This window comes from Vanellus vanellus (assembly GCF_965231255.1).
Source record: "Vanellus vanellus genome assembly, chromosome: 4".
In the NCBI taxonomy this organism is placed as follows: domain Eukaryota; kingdom Metazoa; phylum Chordata; class Aves; order Charadriiformes; family Charadriidae; genus Vanellus; species Vanellus vanellus.
Window position 1 is genome coordinate 30,280,252 of NC_138909.1, and position 18,940 is coordinate 30,299,191.

At 40.6% G+C, this 18,940-nt stretch overlaps 1 protein-coding gene across 1 annotated transcript; it reads left to right on the forward strand.

The window, feature by feature from the left end:
* The first annotated feature begins 6,948 nt into the window (after nucleotides 1-6,948).
* Nucleotides 6,949-18,582, forward strand: LOC309671669 (alcohol dehydrogenase class-3). Its single transcript, XM_082482952.1, has 9 exons — nucleotides 6,949-7,025; nucleotides 10,806-10,907; nucleotides 11,841-11,982; nucleotides 12,597-12,684; nucleotides 13,478-13,697; nucleotides 14,218-14,478; nucleotides 15,234-15,369; nucleotides 16,290-16,428; nucleotides 18,309-18,582. Exons 1-9 carry the CDS (start codon nucleotides 7,014-7,016, stop codon nucleotides 18,331-18,333), a joined length of 1,125 nt encoding a protein of 374 aa, XP_082339078.1. The 5' UTR covers nucleotides 6,949-7,013; the 3' UTR covers nucleotides 18,334-18,582.
* Nucleotides 18,583-18,940: the final 358 nt, after the last annotated feature.

Sequence of the window (18,940 nt, forward strand, 5' to 3'; positions counted from 1 at the left end):
TGTAGTTCCTTTTCTTGCTTTGAGCAAGAATTCATCCCCTTTAGCAACTAAGCAGTGAGGCTTATATTTATATACTTTATCCATGTACAGCTGGTGATAAGCAGATAATAATGTGTTTTGGATTTCACATGCAAAATTTACGTTTCCATTAGGTTACATCTGTGTTTGTTTACTGAACCAGTGTTTCTTGAAGGCTTCCAGGGTATGTATGTCTCAAACATTCATTCTTAAAGAAATCATGGAAATTTTTATAAATCCCAAGATTATTTAAAAAAAAAATGTGATAAAAGAGACCTGGGTTACAATTATATAGTCTGAATTTCTCAGGTGAAATCTTACTGAGAAACTCAGTTGAAATGAAGAAAACTGTAACTGGCAGCTAACTTGCAGTAAAAGTGGCCCTTTTTTCTCCTCTGAAGGAAATAGTAACAACAACAATAATAATAATTTATCAACAACACAATAGAACTTTGTCCTGTTACAGCATTATACTAATGCTTGCAGTAGAAATTTTCAGAAATTTTGTTGATGTATTGTAATTTGTTTGCATTTTTGAGGGGTTTAGACTAAATGTTTTGTTTGGCACAGTACTCCCACAAATTATCAATGACTTAAGTTCAGCTCCGAAACAGGACATATGTGGAGTTTAGATACTTGCATTCAAAAGTAACATCCCCCAAACCCCTTTATTCCCTAATTCAGTAAGTTTCTGTACTCATGAAACATTCATCAATCAGATTTAAAATAATAGTTTTTGTGAAATATATATGTGGCTGATAAGGCAAGAAAAGCATCAGAAAAGAAAGTGTGACCACTAGCTTGAAATTTATAGGGAACCAAGCAGAAAATCAGACAAGTGTTTAATCATGGATCAAACTGTTTTTTCTTATAACCTGATTTATTAATTAAATTCCGTTTGTTCACTGTTAACAAGACTCGGTTTTATGGATTTTGTTACAGCCTGGAAGAGTGTGGAGAGTATACTAAAGCTGGTGTCCGACTGTAAGGCAAAGAAATTTTATGCATGTCTTGGTGTCATATACATTGCCATTTGACAAAAATCAATGACGCTTTTGACCTTATGATTGCAGTAAAGAGGTAATTTATCAAGAAATCAAATCTACCTTGTACTGTTCATGAGGCATATTTTAATCATAGAAGCTGAATACTTTGTTGTCCTATCTTATGAGTCTATCATCTTGGATGCATTTAAAAAGAAAAAAGAAAAAAAAAACATGTGCCTTCAAATACTCCAATAAAACCTCATTCCCACCACTAATTCATATCTAAAAAGGAAAATTAACATGCAGTCAATGAGGCTATGTATTTCCACAGCTTTAGGTACCCAATGCTGAGTCTTTATGAGGCAAGCAAGCGCACACCAAAGTCTGTATTCCACTTTCAAACCGAAGCATGTAAGCAACGGTAACAGAGTTTCAAGAGGAGTTAGCCTACAGAACCTAGGGCTTTGTACATCTACACCCCAGTTGACTGCAGTAACTTCGAGCAAACTTCTGCCTTGCTGGAAAAGCTTCATTGCTGAATTATATAACCATCAGACTCTGACAGGATAGAGTAATAACATTTTCAGCTTATATAATAGAAAATATGTAGGATTGGACCAGACGCAAGAAACATGGGGTGGAAGAATCATTTAACAGGTCACAGAGGTCTCTTTACTGAAGGATGTTTGAAAATACTTTGTCTGCACAAATGTGTTTGTCATATTCTCCTGCAGTTTGTCTGTGTCAAGCACAATTTAGCAAAGAGCAAGGGAAGGAAACTTCCCCAAATTTCTTTTCAGCATGAAGACAGTTTCTACGGAGACACAAAACAGCTACTGAGCCAACCAATTAAACCATCACTTTCACAGCCTGCCAAAGGAGGGCAATTCTACTAAGCTGATGAACGCACAGCAATAGGATTGCCTGAAGTTCTAATGGAACAGGAATGTCTAAAGACAGTAAGTGAATACTTTATATATCCAAGTTCCATATACCAATGTTTTATGTTTGTGGTATGGGATTTTCTTAAGTTTAAAACAAACTTATGTGGCCGATTTTCTTTGTTGCAGCAATCGAACTCTCCTCATTTTCTAAGGATTGAACTCAAATTTTTGAAGACTCTCACTTGAACTTAAGCCTTATCTTTGCCTGGTCTCATTATTTAACAAATTTATTTAATATTTAATAAATACATATTAAGCATTACTATGTATTTAAGAAAGTGCAGCTCACACAAATATGGAATGTTTAGCATTGAAAGGTAATATGGGACAGTAGCTAGTGCTATATTATTTGAAGCATATTATATAAACCACTAGATAACTTATTATCACATAACATTTATACACACATACATGGATGTGGTTTATTTTTGCAAATGTTGTTGTACTTTTAATATATTTCCAGCACCAAGTCCCACAGAATATTATAGCACAACTGTGCAAAATCTTCCCCAGAGAACAGGATTGCCACTGTGAGCAGGTCATTCTGCTAAACAGATCCTTCTCTCAGTGCTGAACATTGGACGCAAACACTAAAATGCCTTTTGACCTCTTTTGAGCAACTCTTATCCCAGTCCATAGCCCTTTGAACTCCTGGAACCCCCTCAGCACAATCAGCAATTACACAGCACATCACAAAGGCACAAATGAGATATCAAAGGTTAACAAAATCCATCTCATCTGCTAATTTACAGTAACTTCTGCACATGGAACTCACTTTGCCCTGCTATACAAGTTACCCGTAATTCTCTTAACTACTAAGCATAAAACAATAAGACTGTAGGTAGTGAGGGAACACCAAAATAACTCCTTAAATGTTTTGAGTTCTACCACTTCCCTACCAAGTAAACACTACAAGAAGTTCCTCCCAATGAAGGTTTCCCTAATACTGCATGTGCACCTGCACAGCCTTAATTTTATACTAGTGACAAGTCTCAAAAAACGTAATCAATTAGCCAAGTAACTCTGTAACAGATATAAAAACGTAAATAGATTTGTGCAGGATTGGGAAAAAAACTCTACCACACTGCTGTGTTAGAAGCAAACCACATCCTCTATCTGTACCATCATGTATTACTTCTAAGTTTTGCTAATTTAACAGAAACATCAGTTTTATTTTTTGAAAAAAAAAAAAACCAAACCAAACAAAAAAAAAACAAAACAAAACAAAAAACCCCTAAACCTAGATGAAACAAAATTTGATTGCTATAAAATAACTCTGCCTTCAGTCAATTGTAACTTGCACGTCACCACTTATTTTGAAATGTTGCTGACGTGAAAAATTGTGTAAGCGCCTCAGCGAAGCGACGAGTTCTGTCGTTATAAGCAGTGCCACCTGGTGGTTGGTCCCTGTCACTGCGCTGCCTGCATACTGCCCGTCAGCTGCTGCAAGAGCTACATTTCAGCGCAGCTCAAGCATCTGCCTGCAGCAGACATCCGTGGGGCCGAGGTTGGCCCTGGGCACCACGGTGTGCGTGGGCACACGCGTGTACAGCTGCCAGCTCCACAGAACGTTCTGCCACCCTCGCTGCTCAGCTCTGAGACCAGCCACGACATGACAAGTGCCAGCAGGAAGCTGTTCCACTGCCCTTTCCTCGAGCCAGCAAATGAATTACTGCTAACTTTCCAATAACTGGGAAATTCTCCTGCCCCTTTGATAATGATCACTAACTGGGTGGGACTTCAAATTTCAGCAGATAGTTAGACAGCTCCTCAAATTCTGCTTGGTTCCTAAAACATCACTAGTTTCACAGCTGACCAAATAATTACGTTTGAAAGACTAGCAAAGACATTTATACATACTAGAAGAAAATGTTGTCAAGTGCAAGCGAGGAGGTGCCAGCATAACCCTTCCCCCACTTTTATCTTTAAAATTGCCCTTGCATAGTTAGTTTAATATTAACATTTTAGAATCAGCACATAAAAGATCAGCTTTTTGTGTTTTGATTTTCAATGAAAGCAAATAATTGAGAATATTTAATCACAAAATTCCCCAAATGACTTATTTCCATATCTAAAATATTACAAATATTTCAGTATCCCAGCCTCATGTGTCTCTGCTGCAAAACTGTCACGGTCACTTTCATATTTATTTTGAAGACATCTAATTAACATGGGCCTTTGTTTTGAAAAGTTGTTTTACTTTATTATATTTTAGTATTATATTAGGATTAATTAGTGAATACTCAGATTAATTAGTGAAATTATTCCTAAAGTTTTTCCTTTGGAACTAACCATTTCTTGAAATACCAGGTAATATTTTTAATTTATATTTCTATTTACAAAACCAGAGTATTTTATTTAACTAAGAATTATCCAAAGAAATATCAACCAGCTTTGAACATTTTAAATGAGAACAATTCTGATTTTTGAAATGTTTCCATTTTTCAACCAGCTATATTCATACCTTAGAAAAATAAATTGATGGTGATTTGAAGAATGACAAGAATTTATATTTTTTTGAATGCTATGCAAGTATGACACTCTCGTATTTCATAGGAAAATGTAGGAAAGCTTAAATCAGAATTCAAAAGGATGGTTTTGAGAGGAAAGCGCCACAAAAAGACTGCTAAACTCAAGCATCCACAGCTGGAACTTGTGCACAGGTTATCTCAGGTTTAATGGAGCTGTTGGTATGAAATACATCTATCAAAACTATTTAAATTACACTAGATTCATTTACAAAATTCTATTAATAGAGGAAAAATTACCTCTGGGTCAATCTAGCACCATTTCTGTTTGGGGAAAAGACACCAAGCAATGTTTGCTTGAATGCATTTCAGTTTCACCTATGGGTAGGCATGTCAGTCCCCTCCAGCCCCGCTATGCCTCGCCAGTCTTCACCAGTGTGTGAGGTTGGAACCAGCAGTTACAACACCTAAACATCACCTCCTAGTTCTGACTCTGGCATATGGCCAGCTTCTGCTGTGGGCACTCAGCCTGCCACAGGATGAGCACCCTGGCTTCTTTAAGCATATACTAGCTGCCAAGCTTGCAAGTGACTTCTTGCTCTGCATCTTCTTGTAATTCAAAGTCAAACTAAGGTACTGAAAACCCCCACTAAAAACCAATGCCTCCAGGATGGACACAACAGTACAACTTGGGGGGGGCGGGGGGGGGAAGAGTAATGCAGATCCCGAGTTGTTTTGGGCTTTTACCACACGGAACAGAGAACATCCTCCAAGCAAAACCATGATTGCCAGACCACTCTCCCACATGCTCCCTGTGCTTCCAATCCCTCCTCTTTTCTCAATCCAAATTGATGCTTCTGATTAGCACGTAACATCTGCCAGAACAACACCAAAGCCAACCTGCTGTAAAAAACATAGCAGCATTGGGAGCCCTCATCTACAGAATTTTCCTATATAAACCTGAAACATGCATGACAAAGCGTAGACAGTTCAGCCAAGAGCACAGTGTGGTAAAGTGATTTACTTGCCTGGTACTAAGAACAGAAAGTAAGTTGCAAAACCACTTACTATGTCCAGGGGCTTCCAATAGTACACAGCAACACTGGAGACAGCATCACAAAACTGCAATGGAAGGAAAAATGAAAAAAACAACTACTTTAATCTCTGAAATTGAACAATGGAGTTATGATTTATGTATTTATGATTTTGTCTACCAGAATCAGTACCTGCAGTTTCCAGAATGTCAGATACTAACATAAGCTGAGCATCTGCAGAGTTTAGCTAAATGTAAAATGCTTTGAGTCTTTTTGGAAGCACTGACAAACCAGGGGTGACCAAGGGCATGAAATTCACATGAGAGGCTGGCAGAGCTGAATTTAACCAAGGAAATGGACAAGACCTGCTTTGATTTCAACGACAAAGCTTTAGTGGTAGCTAGTGAATACAAACTGAAGTAACTAGTGGGAAGTGTTCAAGGCCAGGTTGGATGGGGCTTTGAGCAACCTGGTCTAGTGGAAGGTGTCCTTGCCCATGGGAGTGGGTTTGGAACTAGATGATCTTTAAGGTCCCTTCCAGTCTAAGCTATTCTATGAAAGCCTCAAGAAGGCCATGGGATGGACATCTTAATCACATGTCCTTTCATTCCTTCTCAATGCCTTTCCCGATATGTGAAACCTATGTAGCACTGTCACTGCCCACATTGCCTTCCAGCTAGGTGTCACCTTTCCTGACCCTACAGATTTCATTTGTCATTTTAGATATGTTATTAAATGTTATGTTATTTTTATGTTATTTAATAAATGCTAGAGTTGTTTATGTTGCATTATTAATGTTTATTTTTCCGCAAGCTGGTTCTGTTGTCTAACTGTGGTATTTGCTGAGCTTTGTTAGCATGTCACTGCACAATAAGAATTCAATTTCTTACACAGGGGGGACTTAGTGACACCCTGCAACTCCTCAAGCACCAGCACCTCTCATGTAAAATCCCAGCAGCCAATGGTAGAACTCTGCACCTCATCTTACACAACCGGGTCTGCAGATCTCACAAGAAGCCCTTCCCATCCTGCCTGGAGAAAGAAGGTTCTTCGGGAAACAAAACAACACTGTGAGCAGGTTAACCATCCCATCGTGTAGTAATAGCCCCTTTGCTTCAAAGGCTGTTGGATGGGATCTCAGGGGTCCCTAACGAAACTTCCATCTCACTGCAGACCCCTCAGCCTATGCGGGGAAGGGGCTGCCCAGTACAGCCTCCACCACCACGGTTCAGCCAGCCCAGTATAGATTGAGGCCGACGCGAGGGGATAGCTCAGACCTTCACCCGCACTGGACTCCGCAGGAAGAAGAGCGCTGCTGAGGGGCTGATAACCCCCTGCGGCCACTCCCACTCCGCCATCCCGACGGCGAACGAAGGAGAGAAAAAGCCAACCCTCTCACGGGAATCACCTCCCCCTCACCTTAACGGCCGCCCGGGTCCCGCCCCGTCCCGCCCCAGGGGGCGGCAGCGCGCGCGCACACGCACGCACGCACGCGTGGCGGCGAAGGGCGGGAGAACAGGGGGTTGCCGTCCCCTTCCGCCGGGGCAGGGGTAGCCTTGCGCCATGGCCACCGGGGTAAGGCGGCGGGCGCGGTGGGGTGGGGTGTTCGGGGGTGTCTGTCTGTCTGTCCGTCTGTCTGTCTGTCCGGTGTCTGCACGGGGGAGGCCGAGGCCAAAGTGCTGGTGGCCGGGCGTGCTGGGCGGCTTCCCGGAGCCGGGGGTTGCGGGCCCTTGGTGGTGTGGTGGGTTGGTCTGGCGTCCCCCTAACCCCACGCCGGCCCGTTACCGGGTGTGCGGCAGGATCCGGTGCCGTTATTTACACGTGGGAGGCTCCCGCCGGAGTCCTGCGTCCAGATTTGGGGACCCCACGCAGCATGGGGACATGGACCTGTTGGAGCGAGTGCAGAGGAGGGCCACCAGGATGATCAGAGGGCTGGAGCAGCTGTCGCATGAGGACACGCTGAGAGAGTTGGGGCTGTTCAGCCTGGAGAAGAGAAGGCGCCGGGGAGACCTTATAGCGGCCTACCCGTGCCTAAAGGGGGCCTACAGGAAAGATCGGGCAGTGTAGTGATAGGGTGAAGGGTAATGGTTTTAAACAGAAAGAGGGTAGATTTAGATTAGATATCATGAAGAATTTTTTCACTATGGCGGGGATGGGACACTGGCACAGGCTGCCCAGAGAAGCTGTGGATGCCCCATCCCTGGAAGTGTTCAAGGCCAGGCTGGATGGGCCTTTGAGCAACCTGGTCTAGTGGGAGGTGTCCCTGCCCATGGCAGGAGGGTTGGAACTAGATGATCTTTAAGGCCCCTTCCAACCCAAACCATTCCATGATTTGCAGGATTGGGAACAAACACACGTGTTGCTCCCCACCACATGTTATAATCGACCTCCCTGCATGTTTTCTGGATCTGAGGGTTCCACTTGCTTGTGTAGACAGTGTGTTAGTCACGGTGGTGGAAGAACAAGCAGAAGACCTTGAGCTTGCATGGTTTCTCATGGGCTTTGGACAGACATGACTTCATAAGCTTGAAGGAAGGGAAATCAGATCACTTTGCACACAGGGCTGGGAAGGTGCTGGCTCCGCAGTGCAAATTCAGTGCATGGCAGTAAGGAGCATACTATTGCTGAGGTGGGGGTAAATAGTGAAGCACAGATCACCCTGTGTGTTTTCTTCCCGTGACTGTTGGGTGGGGGAAGAAAGAATGGGTGAATGGGAAGATGCCACTTTGCAGCGAGAGCGATTTTTGAGGCTGCTCTCCAGTGGTGGTGCTGGTCCATTCTCAGTACAGCTGGACCCTGCTTGCTCTCAAAACCATTGCCTGGCAAGTTTGCTGTGTTACTTTCAAAATGCCACGATAGTCCAAACTTACTTAATGCTGCTTTAATTTCTGTGCAGCTGTTCAGTGCCCTGGTCTGAGCAGTCTGTGTGATCTCATGTGTCCAGATGTTGAAGGCTGGTCTGGGCCAGCAGCGGTTTCAGAGCATATGGGGCAGCTTCTGTCACTGCTAAGAGCTTGATTTCTTCTTGACTGAGATAGCTGGTCGTGTGTGTCGCTATGAGCAACTCAACAGTTGTGTTTCTGTGCTAATATATTAATAGAGAAAATGAACTGGTAAAAGTTGCAGGTTTTTTCCAGTTGTTGGATTTTCAGCAAAGCAATAGCAGAAAGCTTTGAGTATCAAAAGGTCAGAAGATGGGGCCTTTCTGATATCCACTCTGAATAGTCCAGGGGCCTTTATGGCTGTATGAGCTGACTGCAATTTCAAAAGCCTGCTTCTTTAAAAGTTTCTGATTCAGAAGTTATTATTTCAAAATATGCTTCCAGATGTGTAATGTTAGTTTTAGGAAGATCAGAATTTATCCATAAGGAGACTTTTCTTTGCTCTCCTCTTTAATCCTGTGCTTAACTAAGCTTGTAGAAATTAAAATCTTAGTTAGGAATACACAGTCTTCTGTGTGAGAACAAGTGATTTCAGGAGGGCAGGATGAGGGGTGGATTGAAAACCAGTAAATGATTTACTGAATGATGGCTCCTCTTGCACTTTGTGCCTTGAATTTAGATTTTCTGCAAAATCTTTGGTACATATATGAGATTATGACCAAATGGCCATACTGTGACTCCACAGTTAGTTACTATGTCACATTTGGTGCATTTTTGTAATATTTACCCTGGCAATAAAAAGCAGGACAAAGGGAATTAATGGTTCTAGGTTAAGGGTCTTTCTGTCCAATCTAGGGCCCTGCTGGCTGTAGGAATGGGTACCTATTTTCTGTTTCAAAGCTTGAAGCCTTTGAGGGTTGGCAGTATTTATTTTAGCAAGTTTAAGCCGTCTGCAGTTCTGCTACTACAGGTGCAGCGAGGGTGTTAACTGGTTCTGGCGAAGTTTGATACTGTTTATTGCACAACAAAAATACTACAGAAAGTCATAAACTACACATTATTTTCTCCTATATGCACAGGTGATGAATCAGACCTGGCAAACTCAACAAGTGGTCTTGCGCTGTTATTTCTTCCAGGCAGTGAAATTTCAAAGAGTCTGTATGACTGTATGTCTGGTCTTGAGAAATTGCATTAATCCCCTTTCAGTGATTCCACCGGAACACCACAGCTAGTTTGAACGCACAAAATGTCATTTTTTTATATTAGTTTATAGTGCAAGCTATGAAATTCTTCATAATTCCAGCTGTCATAGCAATGGCTTAGACCTTTTTTGCGTGGAAGGAAATTAATGCAAGTCTTCTGGTATAACTGACTTAGTCCAAAATATATGGATGCTATTCTGGAGAAGATTGCAAAGGGATCTGTTCCAAAGCAGTCTAGTCTGCAACAGCATTCTTCATCAGGCTTTTTGTAGATAAGGCCTTGAATTTGATTTCATAACTTGTCTGTGTCCCCTGCAGGAAGCTATTGCATATCACATTTGCTGAAAGGTGTTGCATCTGTCAGAAAGCAAAATTCAGACGATTTGATACCCTGCTCAGTTTATCCTGAAGGACAGACCCAGAGTGGTGCTTTGTAAAACTGACATCTAAGGGTACTTTGGATGCTGACCCCTGCAGCACCTCAAGCTGCCGTGGATTGGGTGGCTATAATGCCTGCTGATTTCCTCAGTCAGTTGCACATATGTACCTGTTGATAGGATTGGGTTTACGGATCCACACATCCTGCTCTTTCATCCAGGCTTTGTACTATTTGGCTTGAAAAGTTTCCTGGGATCTATAGGTGTAGTAATCCACACAGGCTCTGCAGATGTGTTACTGCAGAATAACTTCCTGACAATAACCATATAGCAAAATCTCTTCGGTCCCTGTTCATCAATGGAGGGCTTTGCATGTCCTCTGCATTCACACACATCTCCTTGTCAAAATCTTTCTCAGAAGCCATCCTGATAAGGAACAACAAATTTACTGTTGACGTGGGTCTCAGACCATTACAAGACCTCCAGTTTGCTTTCTGAATTTTTTTAACTTCAAACACACTGTGCTTGAGGAACACATCTCAAATGGATGTCAGTCCCTTATTTTAAATCGCCATTTTTATTATGTAATCTTTCCATTCCTGTTGCTCATTTCACTGCAGTATTTGAGTATCTCCAAAGAACTCCTGGATTTATTGTATTTTGTCTCAATAAGAGAATGACATCCAAATTTCAGATCTTGGTTCACTCATAATTATTTAGCTTCCTGAAAGCAAATGTAGGGCAATTAAGCCTTTGTGTTGAAATTATGAATTTCAGATCTGGGATTCTTTCCAAAAGCCAGTAGTATTTCTCTCATTTTCTCACTTGGCTGAACAAGAATTATTTTAAATGGACCATACAACATATGTCCTCTTTTTTCTTGTTGTTTTTTAGGTTATTAAATGCAAGGCTGCTGTTGCCTGGGAGGCAGGTAAACCTCTCTCTCTTGAGGAGGTGGAGGTTGCTCCACCAAAATCTCATGAAGTTCGTATCAAGGTAATTAAATCAATCTGTAGCTGTATGCATTGTATTTTGGGAGACTAAGTATTAAAGCTGAACAGTTTGTTTACCAACAGAATAAATGTTGAATGGATAGCATTAGTTCATTAGTATCTCAGCTGGCTTTACAAAGAAGAAAATTATGGTATTTAGATCTTCTGTTTATGAAAAACACTTTTTGTTTCCACTGGTCTCACTTCACAGTCTGGTCTAAAGATCATGGCTAGTCTTGGGGATCAATTCCAGTTTTTACAGACAAAGCTCCCACAGAACATCTGAGCTAGGAACACCTTTGATCTTGTTTGAAGGGCAGCGGCTTGTGACCTGTTGCAGCTGTGTAACATGCTGGATTTGACTTCAGTCAGGCCATAATTTACTGGCTGCTGAGCTGTGATTGGTCTCTTGGGTTCCCCATACACAAGTTTCTGATTTCATCAGGGCTATCCAGTAGCCCGTATCTGCCAACAAGTATACATTAAGGTGAAATTTATCTCTGTGGAAAGGGTGTCTGCATGGTGCTTAAGGCTTAAACTGGATTTATGCAGTACTAAGAGTTCTGTGCGGTCCCTCTGGTCATTTTACCTCTGAGAGGCTAACTTATTTCAAATCTGAGATGCCAACCTACTTTGAGATGACTTGGAGTGCTGATTTCTAGCTTTAGGAAACCAGGTGTTGTCTTCTACTCGTTTCAACATCAGAATTTAGTTGATGGAAATAAGAAAAGATGTACTATAAAGTAAGAAAAAGTGCCTTGCCTTGGCACTCCTTTGCCTTGCCAGGAGTGAAAGTGTATTGGCCATATCACAAATGCTGCCAGGATTGGCAAACTTGTCCCAGCAATTGTTCTGAAATTCTGACCAAAGGGAGATATTTAGATCTTTGTTACTATTCTGTTCTTCAAGGTGCCTCAGATTATGTATTTCTTCACAGATAGTTGCCACTGCTGTCTGTCACACTGATGCCTATACTCTGAGTGGTGCTGATCCCGAAGGATGTTTCCCTGTGATCTTGGGTCATGAAGGAGCAGGAATTGTAGAGAGTATTGGGGAAGGAGTAACAAAAGTAAAGCCGGGTAAGAGAATATTTTACAGGTTTTCTGCCTTCCTTAAAACTGTTACTTTACTACAAGGTCAGCTGTTAAATTGGGCCACTGAAATGCTATAGTGCAGGAGTTAATGTAATGTCTTATTCTGGGGTGTATGCCTATGTAGATTTCTCTTGTCTGTGAGATACAAGACTGATCTAGTCTCTTGCTTTAATGCTTGAAAGAGCACAGCATAGCAATTTCTTACTTGAAATTAAGTCAATATAGTTAGAAGAGGTTCTGGTTGGTTTTTGTTTTTGTTTTTTTTTTTCAAATAGTAGTTGTTACCTGTTGGTTTAATTAAAGAGCTTAAAAATGTTTAATCGTGTTGTTCACAGTTGATTTGGGGTTGTTTTGTTTACAGTAACATTCCTATTTGTTCTAGAATTATGTACTTCTGATAGCTGTCTGCTCAGACATGAGAAGAGTATTTATCTAGGACTCTCAATAAATAATGCTACTTAAAAGATTTTTAATACACAAAGATGGTTTTAAGTGAACACAAGCTCATGTAAAAGCCATGAAAATTGAGTAACTTCAGTTTTTTCCTAATGCCTTGCTTGACTTGATAACTAGCCACAGAATATTTTAAATTTTTTTAGGGGACACTGTTATCCCTCTATACATCCCCCAGTGTGGAGAGTGCAAGTTCTGTAAGAATCCTAAAACAAATCTGTGCCAGAAGATAAGGTCTGTATGAATTTTATTTTGACACACAGTATAGTTTTTGTTCAGTGTAACTTGTGCTAGTTATCAAAAGTAATTGATAGGAGTTATCTCTGAAGACTAAATCTCTTGATACGTCACTTAATGACGTGTTTTAGGGAGTCAGTTATGCACTACTTTCCGTTCTTCCTTAAAATTTCTTTTCTTTTTTGCCCTTAAATAAATCTGTTTCTCTGCTCCATGTATGCAAAGGTATAAACTGGTAGCTTGTGTCCACAGCTTTGAAAACATAAATGCTCTAACTCCATATTTAATCCATACTTAAGGGAAGCACTTCATGAAATTTAGCTCTTGGGAGTCAACACCAAAGCTGTCAAGTGGTACAGAATTATACAGAAGTCTCTTTTTTTCCTTAACACCTGCTTCCCAGCTAGATTTCCAGCTCCCGTTCTGAAAAAGTCTCCCAAACCCAAGCAAAAGCCCCAGTGACGTAATTGACAGGTGCTATTTAAGGGAAGTGTACTCAAGGAAGTGAAAATGGGGGTGTGGTACTGTAGTGCAAGCACTTAGCATTAGGAGCTAACAAGGTCAGCATGTTGATGAACTTCATTTCTTTAAGTACTTCCATGGAGGAATTAACAGTATGAAATTTTAGGAGTTTAACATCTAATTTCTGTGAACTCCTGGGTTTATTGGAATGATTAAAAAACAATGGTGCAAGTACGCAACTGCATCTCTGTGCTACTTAACGGACACTGTCTGGCAAGAGTATTTACTGCTTAAGACTCTGACTTTACTTTCCTGTCTTTGCCTTAAGAATTACTCAAGGGAAAGGACTCATGCCTGATGGCACCAGCAGATTCACCTGCAAAGGAAAGCAGATTTACCACTTCATGGGGACTAGCACCTTCTCCGAGTATACTGTGGTGGCTGATATCTCAGTAGCCAAGATAGATGCTGCAGCACCTCTCGATAAAGTGTGCCTTCTGGGTTGTGGCATCTCTACTGGCTATGGGGCTGCTGTTAACACTGCTAAGGTAAAGGCTGTGGTTGCCTCTGGCTTTTGTCTGTAACCGTATCTGAGCCAAAGTAAATAGATTAGGACTGTAAACATGTAGCAAATCTCTCTTCTTTCTTCCTCTTCAACTGATGAAGCGTAGCTAAGAATTTCTAACTTCTCCATAAAGGCCAGATCAGGCTAGATGCCCTTGAGAGGAAATCCAGGCATCCCTTTTGATACTGTTCCAATTCATCTTAACCTTGTTGCAAGTCATTCTGATATTTTGAAGCTCAAGGTTAGACAGAGCTGGAAGGTGAGCGTGCATGAGTCTAGGGCAGGTTCTGGTAGTCAAGTCTTTGGGCAAAAAGAAAAGCACAGTACCTAAAGAGCTTTGGGGTGAAATTTCTACATAGTTTCCTCTATCTAAGTGATCAAGTGTTGTAGCCATATATATTTGTTTCCGTGTTTCCTTCATTACAGATTTCTGAACCTGTGTTTCCCACTCATGTGGAAGGATGAATTTTCTGTGTTGCTCATGGCTCTTTTCTTATTCCTAGGTGGAACGTGGCTCTACGTGTGCTGTCTTTGGTTTAGGAGGAGTTGGGCTGGCAGTTATTATGGGCTGTAAAATAGCAGGAGCATCCCGGATCATTGGCATCGACCTTAACAAGGATAAGTATGCAAAAGCCAAGGAGTTTGGAGCTACTGAGTGCATTAGCCCTCAAGACTACAAGAAGCCCATACAGGAGGTGCTGGTTGAGATGACTGATGGTGGTGTAGATTACTCATTTGAGTGCATTGGTAATGTCGGAGTCATGGTGAGTATTTGCATAACAGTAGTGCATAGAGGGAGGGAATAAGCTGCCTCTTAGTTGTTTAGCTACATAGCAAAAGAAGCCGCTTTCTTGTTAGTGAAAACATGGCATGCTAATTTATTTCTTTTTTAAATAGTAAGGATAACTGCTATGACTAAAAAGGCCAATTTACATCCAATCCTAATTAAGTAATGAAAGCAGATGCTACTTCTGAAGTTGAAAAAAGCACTTACAATTTACAAACTTTTTTCCTTAATGGGATTTCTTTGAAATCCTGAGGTTTTGTATGTTGACAGCTGAAAAATTAACAAAACCTACATAAAATATATTTTACAATGAACAATAAAATCTCAACGACCACTCAGTATTTCCCTAACTCCTCAAATAATGCATTTAACCTTTGGAAATGCAGAAGTATTACTGAATGTAAGGTTAGGTTTTCAGGAATTACAGCAGCATTCCTAACTGTCAGTAACAGGGTCTACCTTGTCTCTGGTTACAGTTTATCCCAACTCCCAGTGGTAGTTCAGAGTGACTTCTCTGAAAGCCAGATGGGATATAAAAAGAGCAATGAATCTTTAACAGTATAAGGAGTCAGAACCAATGGCAAATTTAATGTACTCTTCAGTGTATTTATTATTCCTTAAATATTAATGTGGTGATTCATTAACTGGGAGAAAAGAAGTGCATCTTGTGCCAGTCTAGGCAGCATGAACATTCGCAATAAACGCTCTGCTTTGTCCTATCCATCTGTGAAGAGGGCTGCCTTGGAAGCCTGCCACAAAGGCTGGGGAGTCAGTGTGATAGTCGGAGTAGCCGCTGCTGGTCAGGAGATCTCCACACGGCCATTCCAGCTAGTAACAGGGCGGACATGGAAAGGGACCGCATTTGGAGGTAACTTGCTTTTGGTATGGGGATAAAAATAATTTACTATGGGTTAAAGGTGGGAAGAACACACTGCCTTGCTTTTTTTGCTTGTGCAAGAAATGTACTACTGAAAGGCTATTCATAAATGCTGTGTTTACTTTTAAGATAAAGACTTTTAAAAATCTGATATTCCTACAGACAGGCTACATATAACCACATTGGTATGATATCTCACATATTTTGAAGACAATATAACTATATGCTACTCAGTACCAAAGCATTGGTATAGAGGGATTGCTTTATCACCAGATGAAGGTTTGGTTCACTTTGGTCCAGTGAAAGGACCTAGGCTTTGGGGAGATGGGAACTCACATAAATGTGTCTCTGTTGCTTAATCACTAAGCAAATTGTGGGCCTAATGTGGGAATGTGTTATAAAGAGCTTTAAAATAAAAAGCAGCAAATGCTTGATACACATTTTCTGCCATCAAACCAAAAACATGTTGAGACTTTTACAGCTAGCGATAACTTGGGGATTCAGTAATTGCTGAAGTTCATGGATGTATCCAAACTTAATGTTATTTTTACACTGCCCTTTTTCCAAGTAATACAAAACTTAGTTGGATTATAAAGATACATAGAGGGACTGATAGAGATGCCTCGTGCATGCTTTCCTAGGTGAGGGCTGCTGTTATCTTGAATGCTGAAATACCTGGTGAAAGGATAGTGCGCTTAGGCATTTGGATAATGTGTGCTCTTGCCAGACCTAGCTGTCCTCTTGCATTCCTTACTCACTGCCTGCCTAGAGCAGGAGGGACAAACATGATTTCCGTTCCTTTTCATATTTATCACATAAGTGCCCATGTAAGGGTTGTATTTCTTATTTTCTCTCTGTTTTCTGAGGTGAGTGGAAAGGGGAAAAATAAATGTGTACTTTCTGTCTTTCAGGCTGGAAGAGTGTAGACAATGTACCGAAACTGGTGACTGAGTACATGTCCAAAAAGATCAAGGTTGATGAATTTGTGACTCACACCCTGCCTTTTGACAAAATTAATGAGGCTTTTGAGCTGATGCATACAGGAAAGAGGTAATGTTCCTAAAATTGAAAGGTGTAGAAGACGTTTCTTGATGAGACACTGTCAAAATACAGGTTCCCTGCCCACTGTCATATTTTAAACAGGGAGGATAAAGGCTGACATACCACACACATTCATACTGAGTTAAACACACTTTCTCCGAGCTTCTAGGCATGCACCAAAACACAGGCAGAGAGTAAAAAGCACGCAACATTGTGTAAGGCAAATAGCATAAGTATGTAAAGCTGATAAAGGGGACAAGTCAGTCTTAGACTTCCAATATTGCTAAAACACTCTTCCTCAGAAAAAGAAATGTAAAGAGACTGAAGGGGAGTTCACATTAATACATTTTTGTAAGTCATTAAGCTCTCAGTCTATTTTAATTAAATAGTAGATTTCATTATATTTTCACACTATTTAGGATAGATTATCAGCACAATCAATCACTTGCAATGATCTTTTAATATGCCACATCTTAAATTTATTTTTGTCTCTACTTTGAACTGGGGTAGAAGGTTCACCTGATGGGTTTGTACTTCTTAACATACAGCAGTTTCTGCCTTTATTAAGATAAATGGCAGTTTGGACTGTTAATCCTGCAAACTTAGGCCACAGCTATATGAAACTTCCTAGTGAGCCCCAACTGCACTGCATATTTTAAGTGACCCGACTTGCTGGTAAAAACCCTGCTGGATGTCTGATGAACCTTGCTGCTCTTATAGCAGCATACTTTGCAAGCAGTGATCAACCTGCAACAGTAGTGCAGAGTAGTGTCCTTATCAGAAGATATATTGGGTGATCCTTGTAAAGCCCTCTACAGATATGGGCATGGATGTAGTTGGAGGAAAACGGGAACCAGCATGCGGATACTGCGGCAGAACTTGTATCTGCAGGTTAAAATCTAACACAGGAAAGGGGAAAGGATTACACAGTTCTACCTTGAGGTGTGTCAAAGCTTGTCTTGCTTTGTCTTTTCAAGAGCAGGTCTCTTTCAAATGAGAGTTTTAATGAGATGCTCTGTAATTTGTTGGAAATTCAGACTCCTAATGAGATAGCTACCAATGCCTCTATGAGTAGAAACCAGCTTATTAGCAGTCTAGGTCACATACTTTTTAAGAATGTGTTTTGAATGAAGGGAGGAATCATCAGCAGGTGGACAAGAGGAAAAATTGGAGATATGTTCTAGAAAAAAAAAAAGAAAAACTCTTCTGGTGTAGTTGCACTATTACAGGCAACTCTGTTTATCCATATTTAGTTTGATCTGCAGATGGATAGTTACCAGCATTATCTTTGTATTTGACCTCAATCCATATTGATGTATATAACCTCAAAAGTAATAACTTTATCTGCTTTATGTCGTATGTATTCCTATTTTGTACAAGTCAGTTAACATTAACTGTATCTGTACTTTTTACAATTGGAAACACTGCATCTATGCAAATTTCACCCAGCAGTTGTTCTCCTTTCCCACTTACAACTTATGTATCATTTCAATGCTTTATTCCTACATGAGCATGTCCTATGAAACTAATAATGAAAGTTACTTAAAATCCTCCAAGCAGCCAAAAGAAGGAATGCCTGTAAATATTAATGTTCCTGATCATTATTCTTGGCTAGCTACTGAAAACTGACACTTACATAGTTTGAAAAAGTTTCCACTTTGAGTATATCTTATTGGGGGATAGGCTAAAAAAACCAAAGACAACAAGCGCTACTAACCCATTTTAAACAGGATTTTAAAGAAATATTATAGACATAAGCGTAACTTCATTCTTACTTTAACTTAACTTCTATCTCTTGTATGTCTCAGCAATGAAAGGGAGGGGAGAGAAGGGGAGAAAATGGACTTATAAGTAACTTTTTTTTTTTCCTTTTTCTCTTCCATTTTAAGCATTCGAACTGTCCTAAAGCTTTAGAGCCAAATGTGGACCTTCCAGTTGGCCAGCGACACGGTGACTGTCCTTTTATAATGGAATTTCTGATAGAAGGTAGAATCAAGCAAATGAAAAGTCACTGGGACTAGCAAGATGATGTTTAAATAACAAAAAAATCAGTGACCACTGAATAGCATTATATAAGTAGTACTGGTTGTGGAACTTCTATTTCTGTACTTGTTCTTCAAATTCAATACTGCCTAACTCAATTAATCTACTTAATAAAAGCTTATTTCTAAACAGTGTTGGAATTATTGAGCTTTAAGACTATGATTGCTGTGTCTTACTGTTTTCCTCTAGTGATTTTACAGTATGTGTATACATGACAGAGGAAGAGCATTATTCAGAGTCAATAGCAAATGATGTGGAATTCATTAGGCTAGGCAGTTTGCTAAGCACAGCTGGGTTCAGAAGCAGCATTGATGTGCTGTAACTGCTGAGAGAGTGGCAAGAGCTCCAACAGCTGTCAAGCTTCTTGAGGCTTCTCCAGGACTACAAAGGATGTACCATCCAGCTCTACATTGAAGTGTGGTTGGATGTATGACCTAAGTGTTCAGGTATACCCATGTTCACCCGGGAAGTCCATATT